Source organism: Pseudopipra pipra, chromosome 7 (genome assembly GCF_036250125.1).
Source record: "Pseudopipra pipra isolate bDixPip1 chromosome 7, bDixPip1.hap1, whole genome shotgun sequence".
NCBI classification, from domain to species: Eukaryota; Metazoa; Chordata; class Aves; order Passeriformes; family Pipridae; genus Pseudopipra; species Pseudopipra pipra.
The window spans coordinates 17,270,054-17,291,121 of NC_087555.1; the positions used below are offsets into that span (position 1 = coordinate 17,270,054).

General features: G+C 35.1%; 2 protein-coding genes across 4 annotated transcripts in view; one reads left to right on the plus strand and one right to left on the minus strand.

Annotated features, from left to right (window-relative positions):
• The window catches only part of MTX2 (metaxin 2), a 515,033-nt gene that overhangs the window by 183,993 nt on the left and 309,972 nt on the right, over positions 1 to 21,068 (minus strand). The window lies entirely within an intron of this gene.
• Positions 1 to 21,068, plus strand: part of LNPK (lunapark, ER junction formation factor) — a 40,830-nt gene that overhangs the window by 9,057 nt on the left and 10,705 nt on the right. For all 3 annotated transcript variants that reach the window (XM_064660776.1, XM_064660777.1, XM_064660778.1), the window contains 6 exons: positions 709 to 767; positions 3,983 to 4,023; positions 10,305 to 10,385; positions 10,468 to 10,519; positions 17,636 to 17,854; positions 20,842 to 20,947. In XM_064660776.1, the coding sequence (XP_064516846.1) occupies positions 709 to 767; positions 3,983 to 4,023; positions 10,305 to 10,385; positions 10,468 to 10,519; positions 17,636 to 17,854; positions 20,842 to 20,947 (558 nt within the window). The remainder of the gene's footprint in view (positions 1 to 708; positions 768 to 3,982; positions 4,024 to 10,304; positions 10,386 to 10,467; positions 10,520 to 17,635; positions 17,855 to 20,841; positions 20,948 to 21,068) is intronic.

A 21,068-nucleotide genomic window follows, 5' to 3' on the forward strand; every position in this document is an offset into this window, starting at 1 on the left:
ATGAGGTTTGCTGCTTGGCTTCAGCTGAATAACTTACCAGGAAAAGTGTCAACCTAATTATAAGCAATTCTAAGCTTTAAAGCGGATGAAGTCATGATGATTGCAGAGAGACCTCTATAACATGGTCATAGATCAGTTTGACTTTATCTTGAGATAAACCACTCTGTTGTTTGAGCTAAGTCAGCTGAAACCCTACAGAAACTGAGTGGATTCAGAGCTCTGTAAAATCACCAGGACTCAGGTCAGTTAACTCTGCTTGGAGAGTATTTGTACAATAGCTGTATCTCATGGTTTTCATTGGTATTGAATTCTTCCTGCAGATCTCCCAGGTAGTAATTTTGGGCCTTAGCTTATAAACTTGGTTTTCTGGATAACATGAATAATAAATCTATCAAATAAGAAGTGATGACTGTGTAATTTTCAGCTGAACATTTTAATAAGTGATGATGTTACTTGCAACTGCTGCCTTAGTACCTTTAGTAATACTTGGTTAAATTTTAATGGAAAAGAGCATTTTATTTAGAGCAATGTTGATGTCTTGACAAGATGCTAATTTAATTTTTAGCTTTTTATATAAATATTGTTTGAAGATTTCTGTTCTTCGTATTTGCAAAATCTCATCTGATAAGTGTTCTGTTTGCTAAATGACTTCAGGAATACTTACTGTAATTTATTTTAGTTAATGTAATTCTTCTTTCTGTTTTAAAGAATCTGGTTTATAAGAACACTGCTCATTTTCTTCTTTTCCAAACGGACAGAAAGGAATAGTAAGTATTTTTTTTTTTTTTTTAAGAATATGGAGCTAGATAAGAATGATGCTTGCTAATGGTTTTGATCATTTGGCTTCCAGGAAGACAAAGGTAGTCTTTTAGTTGGTACTGAAATGGGTACTATTAGCTGAACTTGTTTCTACCACATGGTTCATGAAAGAACAGGAAGGAAACTGCTTGATTTTTCACTTCACTTATAAAATTGTGGTAACTTTCTCCTGTCTTTGCATGTGTCAAAGTGTAATGGAATAAAAGATAGTGTAAAAGTGGGAGCGAGGGGAAAGGAAATATAAACAATAGTAGTAGTTCCCTTGATACTTGCATCTGTAAGTATCCCAGCAGTCTTAATCTGTTATGTGTAAGAGAAGAGATTTATAGGAGATGTTTTAATTTATTTTTCAAGATAGCTTTTCACAAGTTCTCCAAAGCATGCTTTTTTTCCTGAGTGGGAAAGGTATAAGCAGGTGTGTTTCTGCTTTTTTTTAGAGCTAAGGAAAATTGGAAGTCATGTAACAAAACCAAGAAGTAATGCAGGTGTTCAAATATATATAAAAAGTTGTTAAATTTTGCATTAGAATAAATCTGCATGCTATTTAAAAACAACATCTGTGGCACTTGTCTGCAGTAGTTAGAATTCATTTGAGACTTTCCTTGAAAGCAGTCCAGCTTTTAACAATATCTCATGGTGATGTGAGCAATAATACAGGAAAACCTCAGTGTTGCACTGTGTTTTATGACTTGCAGAACAGCATGATGTATTTAATTTGTGACAGCTTACGAGTTAAACATCACTTTTGGAATTTTTCTTAAACTTAATGTTTGTGTTTTGATATGCAAGCACCGAACATCCCTTTTTATGTAGAAATAAAATTGTCCATCTATTCTGTGGTGCTGTGTGATTAATTTCTAAGGTGTATATATATTTGCATTTCATGGCTGAATTAGAAAAAAAATATATATGTTTTTCTCGTTTGCTTAAATGTCTTTATTGCTGTTTTGAACATACAAGCAAGTCTGGTGCTTTTGTTGAACCTGTGTATAAAGGTTTTTAGTAGATGATAGAACATACCTAAAGGGATTATTATATCTGTGTGTTTCCAGAGATTGGATAAAAATGAAGTGTTTTACCTCAAAGATAAAAGTTTTGTATTTGAAAAAGAAAAATGAAATGTATGGTACAAGAGTTAACAGCAGTACAGTGGGAGAAGGTATAGCTGAGAGAGCAAATTGGCAACTAAGTGGCTCAAAGCTAACCTTTTATTCTGGGATGAATTAATATAACACATTGAGTCACTGGAGATGGTTATTTAATACTGTAAAGCTCTGTGCTGGATAAGCAGCATACATCAGATTTAGGAACCATGTTCTGAATGAGGAAAATTCGTAGCTAGACTCTAGGAAAGGTGATGTAGAGAGATTATGGAATTTCAGTTTTTAAGACAGGTCAGGAAAACAACTGTTAAGGGACATTTAGGCTGATCTGTCCCAAAGTGTGGGGAAAATAAATGAGGTATATTGCAGGTATTGACTTCTCTAATATGAATTTCTTTTATTCTGTGGGTTTAATTAAGATGAGATATATCGGTTTCTTGAGAGTACTTTGCAGTAATTGCCATTTGGCCACATTTGAAGGGGCAGGTGTTTCACGAGGTTCTTGTTGAATACAGGAAGTAGAGTGATCAGAAACAAACACCCCCACTTTAAGCTGGTTGCGTAGCTTTGTGGAGAGCCACGGCTGAAGATGTTTGAGGCACTTGGGTACTAAAAGTGGTTTCAGTTTCTTAAGTAGCGGTTGACGATTGGCTGTATCTGCTGCTTGCTTGGCTGCATGATACCACACTGCACTGCAGTACATTTCAAGCTCTTAGTCTGTGTGGGGCTACATGAGAGACTGTGTTCTAATATAAATGTAAAATTTGATGAAGGAAGGTACCTTACTAATTTGAAGATGCACACTTTCTGGAATTGCCCATCTTCTGTGGTCCACCCCCGTACTAAATATGGTCTTGTTCCATGTCCTATTTATCTTAACTAATACAGGTTGTTGTAATTCCCCTTTTATTGCATAAACTTTCAAATATGTGCATGCCCAGTTTTAGTATTTTTCACATTTAATAAAGAGGTTTATTCTATCAAAATGAGTTTCTACATTCTGGAAAGCTCAAGTAATTGTTCCCTTACTTTCAAGTAATGGTGTTCCTGAAGTAACTTTGAGTGGTATGACATACTTACTTATATATAAAGAAAGATGCAAAAAAATTATTTTTAGTTTGGTGGGGTTTAGTTTTGTGTCTTGGAGTTTTGTGAAGCTTTTTCTTTCTTTGAAATCTGAAAAAATGAGTAAAAATAGCTATATTTTTACAGGAATTAAGTTGCTAGTGTTCAGTAAAGCTGAGAAGGGGGGGAAAGTTGTAAAGTTTATTGTTAAACTCTTCTTGCTGTGAAGGATGTAGTAGAAACCTACTTTATTGAGAGAGCATCTTCTGCATTACGTGGTGGTTTATTACAGTGAGGTTTCCATGACTGTCAAGCTGCAAACATTAACTTAGAAGAAAATCCCATGTGCATTTGACTTTTCTTCTTTCCCTTCCTCTTAGAGAGGTTGTGTACTGTGCCTACTAGTTGTAACAGTCTCTTAGCATTTAGTAGTAAAATGACCTTCTAGTAGCTGTTCTTAGAAAACTGGGGAGTTTGCTGTAGTCTGAAAGTATACAAAGGATGAAATACATTGAGTTCTAAAGCTCAGAGTTGACCTGGCATTTGAAACTAGTATGTATTAAGAGGCTTATGTGACATACTGAAGCCAGTAAATCTGATACTCAGATATATTAATGCTTAGACCTCAAGCTTTTTTCTGTAGTTTGACTCATGAGATTAAGTGTATTTGGTCCATTGTTGTACCAGTTTTAATGTAGGTCAGAGCAGGGCACTGGCTAGAATTGGTTTGCTTAATGAGGAAATGGTACATAAAATTTTTTAATAGTTATAACTCTAAAGTAATAACGGTGGGCTATAATTTATAAGCAGTTTCAGCATTTTAAGTGATTTATTTTCACATAAAATAGTTATTTTATACAAAGTTTACTGGTGTTTAGGATTGGTAGTGGTCAGTGCGTAATTTTTCGTGGTCTTACAGGGCAAAGTCAGTGTTTAGAGTGTGCTGAAATCTTTTATTTGTATTTGAAAACTAATGTATGTTGTCCTTCTTTTAGATGATGCACTGGAAGATTTAAAATCTCAAAAGAAAAAAATAGTAAGTAAAACTTAAAAGCTGGATTGTTATGGTCCACTAAAACTGGTGTTCTCCAGATATTTGCATCCACTCAACCAACACTTAATCTCAGTAAGACAAATTTAGGATGGAAAAGGTTCCAGGTCTTGGATAACTTTCCCACTTTGCAATGTTTGTAATATTGCAAAGCTGTTTCCTCTCTGCTTAATCATTCCATAAGGAAGTTTGTTGTTTACTTATGTTGTTGGCTTCATCTCCTGCCTTGTAAGGCAAAACTTAAAAACGACCACCACCAAAACACAGCCCCCCTTCCCAAACAACCAAAACCCAAACACTTCCCCCTGCCCCTTCCCTCCTTCCCCCCTCTGCCACCACCAAAACAGCCCCTCCTCCCTCCAAAACTGCCAAAAGTTGTGTTATGAGGGTTAACTGTTAATTAGTTGCCCAGAGTGTTTACCTTATACCTTCTGGATTTTGCCATGGTAGCTAAATTAATAGGAAACCCACAACAAAGATACCAAAAGGGAGTTTATTATGTCACAATCTTCTGCTCTGTTTTTTGTCACTTTTAAAATGTAGATGTAAAAAAGATAACCTGTAACCTAATTGTCATTGTCTTTTGTTAAAGAGGGTTTGCTAATATTTAAATGGATGTGTCCTTTGTTTGGAGTGGTGATAAAAAGAGGTTGGACAGGCTTACATTTTTGAGAAAGAAATAAATGAGCATGACAACTATGTTGTTAATTTTATTTTATGAAAAACTGCTTAACTGAAATTAGTTAATGTTTGCAATTAACAAAACCATTTGGTAGGTTTGAAGGGAAAGTTCTTGGAACAGGAAAAACACAGTGGAGAGCAAAGAATTTTTGGAATCTTAAATGTAAAGTCTTCATTTCAGTTTAAGTTTGGTTTTCTGTAATCATAAAAATCTTCATATTTATTCTAGAAGAACTAGTGATGCTGAATTTTTGTCTGTGAGAAGCACTTCAGAGAAAAGACACTGAATAAAAGATTAGTCAGGAAAACCCTGGTTTAGAAAAGGGAGAATTTTTTACTTTGAGAATTGATACTGTTGAAACAGGATGTAAATATGTATTTTGCATATGCAAGAAGTCAAAATAACATAATATAGAAGACCAGGCAGTAGTTAAAAATTAAAAAACTGCACAAGTACTTCATGAATAATAATGAAATTATAGTGTAACTATGGAGAATTTAAACCTGAAAATATAAATTGTCATTAGTATGTATGCAACTCAAGCTTTTATCATTAAAGATAAACTTCTAAATAGTATTAGTAAAACAGAGTTCTGGGAAGTCCAATAACATATAACTCAGCTATTTTTTCAGTCTGAGGGCACTAAAAAATTGGTGACTGTCTCTTGATCTTGTGTATGCCTGGTTCCTAGCAAGGAGCCAGAAACAGAGAACTTATTAACCTCTTGAATCAGAGTGATGTTGGTATTTTTTACTCAGAACTTAGGAGACTTAGGAGTTTCATCATAACTTAAGAGATTCAGTTGAGCATTAAAATTTTATAATTATACATGAAATGGAACATGTTGAAATGAGCAGGAAGGGGATGCAAGTAATGAGACAATATAATTTGTGTTTTAGATGAAAACACTCATAAAATTGCATTCTGTAAAATTTTTGATAATACTCAGATTTAGTCTTGGTTTTCTTTTGCATTGATTTCCTTAGGGCTGTCTTTGACTATGAATAACTGTAGCAACACCTACTTTTTAGTAAAAGAAAACAAAAATCTTCAAGTAAAATAATGGGGAGGGAGAGGATTTTTTTTTTCCTTGTTCAATTCTGATTTGCTGCAGGGTAGATTTAGTTACTCAGATATTTACATTGTGATCCTCAAAGTATCTAGGATAAGTAATTTATGTATTTCCTGTTTATTCATAATGCAAATTGTTGTCTAGGCACTGTGAGCCTGCCTCAACAGCTGTGCTTTTTTACTTTATTGCATCTCAGCTACCTAATTGCTGGAGAAATCTTATCTTGAAGACAATTGTCCTTTTGAAAAATGTTACAGTACTTGTGTTTTGCCAACATGTGGTTTGTATTTTCCCTATAGACATTACTTGTAGGCTGAAGGGACATAAGCCTGTTATAGGGCTTACCTGTAAATGGTGTAAGCTCCTCATCTTCTAGATGTGATGTCCTGGTGGCTGTGCAGTGACTGCTCAATAAAAATTGATTTCTGTTCAGTTGCTATTCTGTCTTTGGGGATATAGTCATATTGATACTTGTGTGGGTAAAATACTTGACAAACACAAATACTTCATCTGGAAATGACCATTAGTATTGTCTATCCTGTACTTCGACTCAAAGTTTGTGTAATACTTATTTCTCACAGAACTGACTCTCTATGCTGCTTTTTTCCTTATTGAATACTTTAAAGCATCTTGAATTATGAACTGGGGGTAAGGATTAAATTGATTAGCTGTACTTAATGCACTACTACAAGATACAACTTTTTTTTCCCCTCCTTGATCATAGGGGATACTGTGGTGGTGTTCGTGACTGTTTAGCTGTAATTTTGGCCTTAGAGTTCTCACTTAATGAGGATGTCAGCCCTTAAGCCTGAACATGTATAGATGAGCAAGTTCAGAGGGTTAAGCATATTAAAACAAGGGTACAGGACATGTATTAAGCTGATACAACTGGGAATTAATGGAGAGTTTACCTGGAACAGCAGTCTTAAAGATGGGATAATTCTTAGCCTGAGGACAGAGCTGTGAAGATAGTGTAGTAATTACCTTGCTAATTTTAGAATTAAACCTTGCTGAAATTTGCTCAGCTACTCTGAATAGTAGTCTGAGTATAATATTAGACTTTGACAGACTTAGACATTCCATATAAGAGTTTAGAAAGTTGCATCTGTTAACCTTCTAAAGGAAAAAAAACCAACCAAAAAACCCAACAAACTAGTCAGAGTTCAATGCTGTCTTGGAGTTACGTTAGTAATGGAAAAAAACCCAGCAGCATATGAATTCTGTTACTTAAAATCATTACTGTTTAATTTACTTTATGCCTTCAGCCTTCCAGGCAGAGAAAACCATTAATATTTTGATAACCTTTAGTATGTGACAAAAACTTTACTAGGAGTTGGTTATTGTATACAAGTCCAGTTTTGTCAAGAACATGTTACCAGTATGTGTTAGGATACTGCAAACATGCAATTGGAAGCTCAAAATAACAGTTAAAAATCCTATTTACTGATGAAGGGTCAAATGAGTGAGTTCTTTTATGCAGTGTTCACTCAAAGCAGTTACTTTGGTGGTTTTACTGTTTGTATGGATCTGTTCAGAGTATACTTGATTACTGTGACTTAAATGATTTATTTCCTATTATAAGGAAACTTTTGCTGTGTGTACTGGCGTATCTTACATGGTAGACTCAAATGAGTCTCGTGGCTTTGTGCAAACATAAAGAAATACCTCTTCATAGTTGGGTTCAACATAGCAAGTAATTCAATTTATGAACTCACATAGTAGTATGGCAAATAAGTAGTTTGCATTGTGCCAGTACTTAAGACTTCAGTTGCTAAATTGCTTTTACAAGAAGTTTAAAATACAATACTCATATTGCTTTTCAATATAGGCAACTGATGTCGTTCCCACCAGAATTTTTATTTGGTTGCCAGTTGAAAAGGAGGCGATCCTTGCAATTATTTATAGGAGAGAATGTGGTACATGACCATGCTCCTTTATTAAAATTTGGTTAATTCCATGAAATAAGTTAATTCCATGAAAAATACATGCTTAGACTGGTATTAACTTTCATAGAGACTTCACTTGTGATTCTAGTTGCTCAGCATTTATGCTTGATAATGATAGAATATGAATTAGCCCTTGGCAGAATATAGAAAATGTTTTTGTGGGAAAAGGTTTGGATCTCAGAGAAGAGTGTATTATGGAAAAAGAGTAAGAGGTGTTGAGCAGTTTGTGTTAGTAAGCCAGTGCTCAGCACTAGGTTAACCTTTCCAGGATTATGCTTCAGGATGGTGGGTGCTCCAGAAGTCAATATGTAGATTTGCGTTCATAAATGACCTTGCTGTGGCAGAGCACGAGCCAGTTTCTTCTCTGTGCAAACATAGAACTAGTATTTAAATTTTACATGGGCACTTATTTGCTTCTAGTAATTACACTAATTTGCTCACAGTGAGTAAACTTCGACCTTTTTGATTCTTAATTTGGTAGTGTCAACCAAATTTCAATTTACTCTAGAGAAGTCTATCCTAGAAGTGAAAGCATGAGAATTGTGAACGTACTTATAGAAATCCTGACAATTTCTAAACATTTTCAAAAAATTTCTAAAGAGTCAGTTGTGATACTGAATTGTTGTTCAGATTCAGCTTTACTAGAATTATAAAGCTGTATATCAATTTCAAAATATGAAGACTAACTTGTTGAATTATCCAATAACTATATAACGTGAAGAATAACTTTGACATCTGAATCTTGAGAGTCTAATTTTTCTGTTTCAAAGTAATGGCACTGTTTTTGCAAAACTTAAATATCCACAAATAGCTACCATACTATCTAGTACTGCTATAGCAAGAAGTGCCTTAGATAAGGAAAATGTCAAGTGATGGTGGAGCATTCTGGTTTTTCTCTTCCTAAAGGTTGCTTTGCCCTGCAGAATGTTATTTATCATTTTCCTTTGTGTGGATTTTGTGTTCATTGATGTAAAGTGAACTTTTTTATTTTAAATTTTGATTTGGGGGGCCAGCTATTGACACTGACTGTTAACACTTCCCTGCTTTGCAGCTTCGCCTCACTAACCTTACCCCTTTATATAAAAGTCTGCCTTATGGTTTTTACTTTTATAAGCAATAAATACTTTATTTTTCCTATTAGACCATTAATTCTGATCTTATTATGCTGTGTGGCATTTGTTTTACAAAGTTAGTGGGTTAACTCCAAAGTCCTGCTGAAATACGAGTTTAGGAAATTGATTTTTACTTCCTTTTTCACTCCCTTTTTGTTTCAACAGTCCTTAATTAACAGCCTGTATTCCTTGCCTTAAACTTCAAGAAGTGTTAGATGGAGTGAGTGTTAGATGGATACACAGTATCCATTAAATTATTTAGCTTCTGAGGTCTGTCTAAATGTAAAACCCCTGCACAGTCTGTAAATGCAGATTGGCTGAAACTTTAGTTTCTCACTAGCTAAATAATGGCATAAAAGTCATGTTAACCTGCACCATTTGTTATTTTAGCAGTGATAAATGAGTTTGAGAGAATTTAATTTTTTGACCACTGACCTTTTCAGTTTTGCAGTTCATGCCAACAGCAAACTTTAGAACAAACAAACTCCCCACTTTTAGCTGAACATGGCCATTAGTCAGCATATCTAGGAGAAAAGGTCTGCTTAAGATACTGTAAAACACATTATGATTTCTATATGTATTAGGTATTTGTCATAACTTCAACTATCTCAGTTTTGAAGTTAAGCTTTTTCTAATGTTGGCTGTTAACCACTAAAACGATACTTTACTAGTGATTACTTTTTTAATTAAGCCCATGTATTAGCTATAAAGCCACTTGAGTGCATTGTAAATAAAATGCTGTAATAATGAAGTGCTTTAATTACACTCCCTAAAGTATGCATAGTTCTCAGTAAATTTTTTTATTTAAATTCTTAACATGTTCCCTTTTTTCTGAAAAGCAGTTTGAATTGCTGTAAAGATGGAGATCCAGCCTTTAAAGTCATTTGAGCGAATTCCACGGCTGTTCTCTAGTTAGTGAGTTTTCACAGCATTTGCAGCAAGCTAATTGCTTCTGCTAATAAATAATCTAAAATCAATGCTGACAGCAGTTAATTGGCGCAGGGACTTTATTCTGTAAAGCACTTGGCTAATGACCTTCCTTAAATTAATAGCATTAAGTGCTATGAGGAAATAAATCTAAGGAATTGCCTGTCATTTGCTTGTCATGTCTAATAACTTCCAATAATGATGGCTGATAGATTTTTGCACATTCCATTATTGAAGTTGGTGCTTGTAATTATTCTCCTCATTATATGTAAACAATTAGCAATATTTGGTGTTTCCTTGCAATAAAGCTGTTAAGTAGTCCATTAGAATTTAGAAACTATTTTTGAAAGCAGAATTTAATTTCCATTGAATACAGCGAACCTGCAGGTATCTGGACATGCTACTGGTTCATTGGACTGAGCTTCACCTTTTGGTAACATTGATAAGTTGCTTGTAAGTGGGAGGCTGTGATGGGGAGAAGTACTTTGAAGAATTCTGTATTTATCTGTGGAACCTTTTGTTTCCAGCTTGAGGAAGTAATGGAGAAGGAAACATACAAGACTGCTAAATTAATCCTTGAAAGGTTTGATCCAGAATCAAGTGCAAAGGTAAGAGTCTTGTTATTGATGTAATATGGAAAGTACTATGGAGCTGAACATTCAGATAATGTTATTTATAATTAATTGGCAGGAGGCTGAACTACCATCTGCTGGAACATCTGCAACCCCAAGACCTGGACAAGGTAATAGCCCTGTAAAACGGCTGTTCTTTAGCATAGATATTCATCTTCCACAGCGATTTCCACTCTAGAAGTCTCTCTATGATAAAATTTGTAAATCAGTTGACCTTTATTTAGGGTTAATAGACTGTTCATTAGACTGGCCGTTACTGCTCTGTATTTTCAGACAAAGGTTCTATTGCTAAAGTCTGATGTTCTAGACAGCAGGATATTTAATGCTGCTTGATGTTAAAGCAGAGAGAAAATTAACTTCTTGTGGCATGCTTGCAATTTTTCTAGAATATTAAGGTGTTTTCAAATCTTATGTAATGTTCATTCACTTAGCTTTTCAATTCTGTTTCTATTTCTGGCTAGTTAGATCTTTCCTAATGCAGTGTTTAAACTACTTCTATTTGGTGCACAGAGAAGGAAAAGAAAAGCTGGTGCAGAAATCAGGGATTTTCTAGTTGAAAAGAATGGCTAGTTCTTTACGGGTTTATGATGTTCTGTTTAAAGGTGCTATTGAATAAAATAATAAAATAGAAAAGACCTTGCATGTATTTCAAGGAAGCCTTGTTTTTAGATTGCACACACAGGTTTCAAGACTGCAAAGATCTCTCCTCTACGCTCACAGTAGAATGCTTGCATTGAAAATGTGAAATTTATGCAAATGTTTATGCAAAAAGTACTGTTATGTTTTTGTTGAGGTTGAGTATAATATGCTGTAATTAGACTGAAAATGCTAGTATGAAGACAATATAAAAGAAACATTTTAATACTGAAGATGGTATTCACACTTTAAGAGAGACTTTCGTAGCTAACTTGCTATGTTATAACCTGTAAGGGCTGGTGCTAAAAATAAACTTCAGAATCTGATGTGCATTTAATAATTTTCCATAAAATAAACAGATTGCTTTAGAGAATGTATTAGAATTTTCAACTGTGTGTCTAATTTTTGTGGGTAACCAAACACATTTTTTCTTTTTTCACTCTTGGAGTACTGGTTTTCTTAGGTGCAGAGCACCTGGATTTACTAACAAAGGAGTTTATAAGGTGCATCATCAAATCCACTGTTTCGTTCTTCTTGCTTAGCTTCAAATTGTCATTTTAAAACCATCCTTACTTGTTGACATTGACAGTGAATAGTTGCAGTCCAGTACCTTAGCAGTAAAGCTTCAATCTCTTCTGGTGTCTTAGGCTCAACAGCTTTTCCTCAAGTTTGCCCCTTACCTGTCTCTCCCATCATTCCATTTCTGCAGTGTTCATAGTTTTGTTCAGTCTGAAGGGCCATTCTGACACCCTGTTCTGTTCTCTGTTTTAATACAGCTCATGGGTGGTTGCCAAGAATTTTCTGACATAACTGTAATGTTTAGGTAGCCTATGGTTGGCATTTTTTAAACTCTTTATAAAATTCATCCTTCTCCTTGAGATGTGTTAGAAACCACTACAGTAGTCCAGTAGTAGTGTGACAGGTCTGTTTGTAGAATGCAAGTAACACTGACCAGGGGAGGAAACTGCCTGGAAATGTGTGTTTCTTGTAGAGATAGAGATAGCTATCTATAAATAAGACACTGTTAAGTCTTTAGTCACCCTGGCCTTATTAAGAGATAGCAGCAGCAGTTTTGAAACTCCTTAGGAGTTACATGATTGTTCTCTTCCCCTCTACCCAGGCTGTGTAAGTAGCAGTGGTGACAAGTAAGTTGCTCAGTCCCTATTAAATAACTAGTCTTGTGTATGTTTGGGTTTTCAAAGCACAGTGCATGTACTTTTGATCCTGGGTTCTGAGTCAGTCAAAACCAGGTTAGTTGGATCCAGCATATGCTGTGTTGTGTTGATTGATTTGAATGTTAATAGAAGGGCTGTGAGGGAGAGGTTCTGAGAGAGTTAGAATTATTTCTGAGAGCCAATCACTACAGACTGTGGTCGGCATTAATAAGTGTGGTATGATATGAGTAGATTTGTGAAACAGTTGTTGCTGAGGAGTTTGCCCACACTAACTATGCTTAGAACTTTTTATTTAGGGTTAGCTGTAAACTGGTCTCATGGGCTTGGTGGAAGGGATCTTTCATTTGCGAAGAATATAAATGCTGCTCTCTGGCTGTGTCATGGTGTGAACCAGAGACCTTTAAGTGGGGATACAACTGAGAAAACGTAACATTCAGCTTCTTCAGATGCATTCACCTTAAAGTAAGCAACTTGCTTTATCCTGAATAGAGGTGCAGTTTAGCCTTGCAAGAGATTTTGGAAAATAAATTTTGTAAGTTGTCATGGCTTATGGTTGGATTTAATAGTCTTAAGGACCTTTTCCAAGCTAAATAATTGTATGATTCAATATAATTTTGTTCATATACAGCACAACTTCCTTTATTGTCTTTTTTCCAACCTGTTCTCTAAGACATTAAATTTGGAATTGGTACTGCTTTTTGTCCCTGTAAAAGTGGGTATTCAGACTGTTGTATTTTGGAGATGCATTATAATTCAGGAGGGACACCCCACTTGGCTTTAGCTTGTGAAACCGTGGATACTTATTTTCCGAATATCTTGTTCTTGTTATATACAGTAATAGTTTCAATTTTTAACTATCAAAAAACCTACAAGCTTATTGCTGATCACACTAAATATCTGCCTAAAATGAGTAGTAACGTCTGTTCTGTGCAATATATAACTTAGTGTAACTAGATGACACCTTTCCGTGGTTATGGTATAATTTGGTGCATGCAGTATGTGGTAGAATTAAAGTGATTTGGAATAATAAAATGTGTGTTAACACATTAACATTAAAGCTTCCTTGATCTTTCCTTTACTCACGTTGCACACAAGCTAGCCAAGTAGCAGAACTCATTATTTTGAGCTCTATAATTGAGTCTTTTTGAAAACAGGGTAAATAATGAGCAATGTGTAATCAGATTGGACAATGCTGTGTATGAGACAACTGATGAAAGGTTAGTTAGTTTGTAGGTTTTTGACTTAATGGTTGAAATGGAAGCTTGCACATCATACTAATTGGTACAAAGATTTTACTAGTGTTGCATAATAGTTGGTTCTCAGAAAAACAGCTGGTAGTGCCCCAATTTTTCAATGTATTTAGCTCTTTTTGCAATTTTTGTGATTTTGACATGTGCTTCTTAAATAGATAATGGTAGCTTTAACAGATGATTCATATCAATCTTGAGTTTGGCATAAGAAAGCACCAGGAAATCTAGAGGGAGAGGAATGTGAAAATTTAAGTGCAACTTCATCTATTCAGAAATATTTTGAGGGGTGGACTTAATGAGCATATACTTATTCAGTACTTTGGCCATAGAGAAAAATAGGGTAACTATATATTTGCAGTGAAATAAATATTTATCAGCCATATCCTGTTGTTGATACCTGCTCTTTTCATTGTGCTAATATGACTGTTAGCAGGGCTGTATTTTAAATTAATTCGCTCCATGACTTGAATTAAAAGTAGTGCAATAACAGATGGTTGTGGGCTGGGATGGGTATAGGCATGAGGAGGAAGAAAGAAAATGCTTGGTTGGTCTTTGGCACTAAAGCCAACAAGTTATGTAAACTATATATTGACCTGCATTGTACTGTAGCTCTTTAAAAATGATGTATTCTTCTCTACAAAAACCAAGGAGTTTTGAAGTGAGGGAAAAATAAAATAGTTTTGCTTGTAAACATGAAAGATGCAGCTGCCTCACCACTGCAATATCTTAATATTCTTTAAGAGATCATACTGAATCATCAGTTCAGTAGCATACCTGCTAAGTAATGTGTCTGCTTACGCATCTGTCTTGTTCAGTGCTGGTAACTGCAGAATTTGAACTGTAGTGTGCTTTAAGAGTAAAAGTTCTATTTTTAAGTTATTTAAGTGTCTTCATGCAGTTGGCTTTTGGATACACAAAAATCATTAATGAAGAAAATCCTTGGAAAATTGCAAAACTTAATTAAAACTACAGCAGCAGTACCTGTATGTTGTGTCAGGGTTGAGGTCAATGGACACGTTACTCAGCTAAGTTGTGGAACTTGGAAGTATGGAAATCTGGAACTTTGCAAGAGGCGGTTTTTAACACATTGCATCTCAAAATAAGGGAATTTGAGAACTATATAGATCATATTCAGTTACTGCAAAAAAATATTAGGGCTGTTACTGTGAAAGTGGACAGCAGGTTTAAAAGGAATTAGAGTTCATTGGTAACAGCATGCGTATGTGATGGATATGGATTAGACAGGGCTGTGCTCTCTAACATCCCTGACAATGTGTTTATGGATTCTGGGGATGGTATCAGAGATGTAGGCAACAGAAATTTAGGTTAGTGTGTTGTCACTAAATAACATCTACAGCCACTCTAGGAAATGAAGTACTGGGATGGATGGGCTATAGGTCTTGCCAAGGAGAGCATTTTTCATATTCTCATAATGCAGGTTCTGGTAACTTCTCTTACTTGGGAAGCAGCAGTGTGTTGGCAAGTTGTCTTAAGTATGAATCATAAAATAGAGTGAGAGCCAAATGAACTTCTAAGTGGAGGAAAAAGAAAAAGGCATTGTGAATAACCCAATATAATTTTGTGGAAACTAGCAATGAGTCTTGCATTCTTAACTCTGTAATGAGACTAAAACTACTGAAGCACATCTCTCTAATACTGACCGTAGTACTTGAGTTCAACATCTTTGCAGGAAATATGGGGGAAGAGTTATTAAAGCAGCAGTAACTTTTCTTAATTGAAAGTCATTTAAAGAAGACTTGCCAGGAATGACCCTTTAGAAAGAACAGGCAAAAGGGGCAAAGCTCTTGCAGGCAGCATGGAAATGGCTTTGGAGTAATGTACTATGGGCTCAGAATAAATATGAATATAGCCATGACCTATTGAAACAGACTCAGAGCTGTTAAGCAATCAAAATTAACATGCTTGAACCACATGATCTAGAAAGACAGCCTTCACAATGTAAAAATACATCCATATGTAGAAATTACAGTCATGATCTTTGACGGTTTTATATAAAAAACAGTATAAAGAAGGCTTTGTAATGAAAAGAGAATATGTCTTTTTATAGATATTTAAAATGATCTTGGAACAAGTGGAATTAGGCTTTATATTTATCACTAATTTTTTGAACATATGTGGAGCTGAGAAGAATTGAGAAATTGCATACCTTTAGCTTAAATTTTGGAGCTAGTATATGACTGGAAACTATAAGACAAACTTGAGTATAATGGATAATAAATCATGGGTCATAATCAATATGTTGTTTGAATATGAGTCATGCCTGTTAGTCAGATGGTGTGGAGAGGATGATGCAGTTATTCTAGTGTAGTAAAACTTGAAAGGTTACTACTACTGTCTCTCACGAAAAGCTCTTGAAGACATTTTAATGGTGAGGTTCGTCATAAATGAATACTTAATTAAGATAAAACTCTCAACACAGGAGCAGTTTTCAAAATAGAAACAAGTCACCAAGGAAACCTTAATGGAATTTCTGCAGTTACCAATTTATCCTGGTTTCCAGATTCTGAATAGCTTAAATAGTGAAGGGACAAACTTTACTTTCTAAAATCAAGTTAAAATACAGAATCTTCATACTCATTGGGTGATCTAACTTGGATGATGAAGTTGTGTGAAGTGATGCAGTCATGGATGTGAAGGGTGGCAGGGGAAAACTAGTAATTTTTTCTGCTTTGTAGGAAACTGAACTAGGTGGATTTTTTTTAATAAGAGTTTGAACACAGTTTTTTATTGGTGCTACCAAAGAATTTTTAATTCTTTCTTCTGTTGTATATTAAATGTTATTTATACATACAGATACGTAGGCAAGACCATAACCTATGTATGTTGCAATTTTCATGGCACTAGATGTTGGCGGTTTGCCAACAGAACTTTTATGTTTGACCTAGTACTTCAGTGATAGCAACTCTTTCTTAGCTAGTGTAAGGTGATGTCACACACTCCCTCCCCCTTCTCCATGTGAAGCAGAAGCTTAGCCTGGTAGTGTTGTACTTTTAGGGACAGGGATCATTCCTTCAGACTCAGCACACCCATTTTCCAGTGGCTGGTTGCCAGTGGACCTGTAAACTGCCTGCTAAGCATTTAAACTCTTCCAGCCTGACACAAAGTGAGCAGATAAAAATCTCTCTAGTCTTGAAATGCATGTGGATGATTTTAAAGTCCAAATGTAATGTGAAGTTCCATTTGTTGTGAAGGAAGACAAGCAAGGTTGTTCAGAGTGATGTGAATGCTATATGCCTACTCTGTAGGGTACTGTAGTCTTAGTTGTGGGCATTCTTAGGCTGTTCCTTTTAGAGACTAAGCTGCTACTTGTTAACCATGTTAATGTCTGCAGACCTAAAGTGACGGTTTCATTTCAATTTGATTTGTTGCAGTAGTGTATGAACTTCAGGTTTGCATGATTATTATAATATTCAAACCATAATATATTACTGTGGTGATATTCCCATTGGACTTAATGAGTATTCTGGCTTCAGGTAAGAACAACTGAGGAAACCTAGTAAGTTTTTCATGATAATGATTTAATAGTAACTCTGATAGTGATGTGAGAAGAGGTAAAAGTAAAGACATGTTCCAGCAGAGCCTGTTCTTGCTCTATGACAATTCAAGCATGTGGTTTCATGGTAGGGTTGCTGAAACAAGTGACTGAAACTATGATCTTTTGCTTTTAGAATTGTTTCATTTATCCAATTTGTTTTTTTAAAATAACTTTGGGCACTTAGCCTGGGCATTTTAGATTCTGACTGAATAGTTTTGGTCCCATGGAAAGCTCAGTATTTGGAAGCATGTTTAAACCATGGAGTAAAAAGTAGTCAGTTGTGTACACTGTGGTTTGAGTCTAGCTGTTCGTCTCTCTAACGTTCTGCCTTAGAGAACAGAATCATAAGGTGTCTGCTAATTTCCTTCTAGCAGAATTTTGCCCAAAGTATGTAACAGTTAATGATTATTGCTATTAAAATTCAGTATTCTGTGTGGTATTTACTTCTATGGCATGCTCAACCAGGTAGCTGGTGATCTTTAGTTTCAGACCTTCCTGGTTTTGTTTGACTCTGTAATTTGCTGATTGGAATAAAACTATTCATTTACTACTTCTAATATCTTGCTCGGAATGCTAGATGTTAAATTCAGTATGCATATTTCTTGTCAGAAATTCGTCAGAGGACTGCAGCTCAAAGAAATGCTTCTACAACCCCACCTGTGACTCCTAAACAAGGTTCTCCCAAGTCACCTGTTCCAGCATCTCCTAATCTGCAGAGAGACTCATCAGGTCTGAGCGGACTCCCAGAAAGAACTGTTGTGCCATCCTTGCAATCAAATGTTTTACCAAGACGCCCTGGATCCCCTGCTACTTCAGTGCCTGGAATGGGTAAACAGAGCACTTAATGTTATTTACAGTTTATATAGTTTTCTCTGGTTACCGATAAAATAGGCCATTTTCAGACAGTATGGAAATGGCATTTCATTTGGAAATAGCAGAGCAGTTATCTGATTAAGCAGGAGTTCCATATTCAATTAGCCATAACTCTTTACAGCTGGCACCTTTTGATGCTGAAACCTATTGCCTGAGCTCATTTAACTGTTATGGCTTCTTTGTTTAAATGGCAATAAAACTTTGCAGTATTCTGTAGTCAACAATATAGCATACCTTTTTATGTTCTTAGTTTAGAAGAGCTCTATGCTTATATAAATCAGGCGCAGAGGAGAACACTTTCAGAATACATTCCTGTTTCTCACTAAACCCTGCACATATTTTTTTAACATACATCTTGACATTTATTTAAATTTTTACTCTAGGAGGTATAGTCATGCAATCTATACTCATAGATTAAAGTGTAAAATACCAAATACAACAGAAAAGTTGTCTCTGTTGTAGCTGAACTCTAAAATGGCATTGTTATTTTGGTACAAGACTCAAAAGCTTAGCACTAGGTTGCAATCTGGTAGAATTGAGTACTCCTTAAAATTTAGTTTCATATCCTGAAAATGTTTTTCCCTTGATTTCTGGTTTGGTGTTCAGGTGGAATGGACTTTATTAAATAGAATATGAACTAAATTATATTGAAAGGATTGCAAAATTTGAAAGTTTTGGGTGGGCAGTATTGTTCTCATTTTCCTCATAGGTGGTAAAGCTGTGTATGGGTTCATGCCAGGCCTTTCATTCATTGCAGGATGTTTGGCAAGTTGAATCACAAGGCAAGAAAGGAGATGAAATGCTTTCTTGAATATAGAAGGAATGCAACTTGCCAAGAATCTCATGACCACCACTGTAACGTGGAGTGGTTCTTTGTTGTATATACAGGGATCAAGAATATGTTTCTCTGCCCTGTGTTCCTGATTTTTACTTGAAGCTACTTAAGTCTTACAAACTGCATGTCCATCCTTACAAATTTCCATGATGCAGTCAAAAAGTAGGACTATACATAATATACCTGCTCTGTAGTGGAAGATCTTGGGAAGCTGAATTTTAAAATGCCTTTTCATATTGTTTAGTGTAATGGAGTAAACTTATCATGGGAAGTTGTGGTCTCACTTCTCTGTAGAGTCCATTAAGCCTTATTTTTTGTTAGTAGTTCTTTGCCTGTATTATGAAACTTCTATGAACTGTAAAGGCAAGTTATTAGTAAGTCTTGATTACCTCAAAGTACCAAAAATTAGCTCCTTGCACAGGAAATTGGTCATTTGGTTATAAACCACATCTACTGATACCTGCTTACTGAAAATTCCGTCATGAATTTAAAATTGCACGTTCCTTGTTAAGGAAGCTGACTATATAATAAAATAATATCAGCTATATAATAGCTTTATTCTTAAGGGAAGATTCAGGCACATTGAATAAGCTGGATGAAATTCAGCCTTTACTGCATAAATGACTCAGAGAAAGAAAGAAACTGACTTGTTTGAAAGGACAGTTGCTAAGCCTGGGAATTAAAATATTCAATGTAGTTTCTGTGATAATGTCTTACAGGCACTTTTTTCCCCACTAGTAACTGGTATTTTGACCAAACATTATTTTGTCATAGATAGCAATGGGAGTCACTGCAACTGTCAGCTCATACGGAAGCCCTGCTTTTTCTTGTGTTTGCCCAAACCTTCCAGGCATATAAGATTTCAGTCATGAAGTTGTAGTGAAAAGTGTGTAAATTCAGTATCTATAAGAATAATATTGTATCTAAGTTTATGCATGGCTTGCAACAAATATGAACAGCCTTAGTTATTGCTACAGAAGATTAATAATTCATTTTCATTATGCTATATTTTGTAGAGGAGAATCAATTTAACGTGTATTACCACAGAGCTCCCATATGTTTGAAAATTAATAACCAGCAGGTAGTTGAGAGTTTGCCAAGCTTTGCAGAAATGACCAGTCTTTCTACAATGATTACTTCTGATGTTTATATTAATTACTGGTGTCCATAACAGCATGAGAACCAAGATGGTTGGTCTGAATTATTAGCAGACAGTTAATTGAAGTAGTTCTTGGAGTGTGTTGTGATGTTTCATTCTAGGTAACTTTTATTCAATTTTTACTTAGTTTGTCTTTTAGAAACTTTTAATATATTGGTGATTTACAGGTAATACGAAAACTTGGGTTGTTTGAATATAGGCCTAAAACATTTGAGTGTAAGCCAGGTATTCGCAAAATTATTCTAGAGCTTTAATTTTATTGCAGATTGTATCAGTGCATTTTCTTGATAGAAGTCTTTCTGGTTTCTGTGAACCTTTAGGAAATGCATTTTGCCTGACCTCTACTTTAAACAGCTTTTGCAGAATCCAGTTTATATTGCACTGAATTTGTTCTACCTTGCTGCTGTGAAGGTTTTCTTGATCTGGCTTCCTGCCTGAGGATAAAATACGGGAATAACTTGGGAATACATTCACTGGTTGTTATCTCCTGAATTCAGTCCTCTTGTTTGTGAAAATGAGGCCTATTTTAAAAACATTAAGTATGAAACTTTTTTTGTACTTATTGTTGAAGAGTTGTAAGTTGCAGTATTTTCTGATCAAATTTTCTCGTGCTTTTAAAGATTGGGACAGTCCATTTAGATAAATTATCCAGTATTGATGAGACCTGTTCTGAAAGGCTGTGCTGTTATGAATAATGCAGCCTTAATGGCAGGATTAGTCTTGTTCTATATGTAGCACTTCAAGAGGGCACTGTTGAAAATATTTGATTCTTACAACGTTTGACATTTGCCACAGGTTTAAAAATCTTACAGCTTTCCTAGTGGACTGAGAAATATGGCCATGTCTATTAAGTAGGTGCAATTATTTTATTACACTAGAACACATAGTAAAATATCACATATAATAATATAGTTGAAAATAATTTTGACATAATTCATGTCTTCCTAGGTCTTCATCCTCCAGGTCCTCCTTTGGCAAGACCTATTCTTCCTCGAGAAAGAGGAGTTGTGGATAGAGTTATTGAATATTTGGTTGGTGATGGTCCTCAGAACAGGTAAAAGTGTTATAAAAGAAATACTAAACACTTAGGGGAAAGAAAACTTCTTAACCTTTTTGTTTAAGCCAGATGTCAAGGTTAAAAGGATTGCAAATGAATTTGTCCAAAATTTTCATAA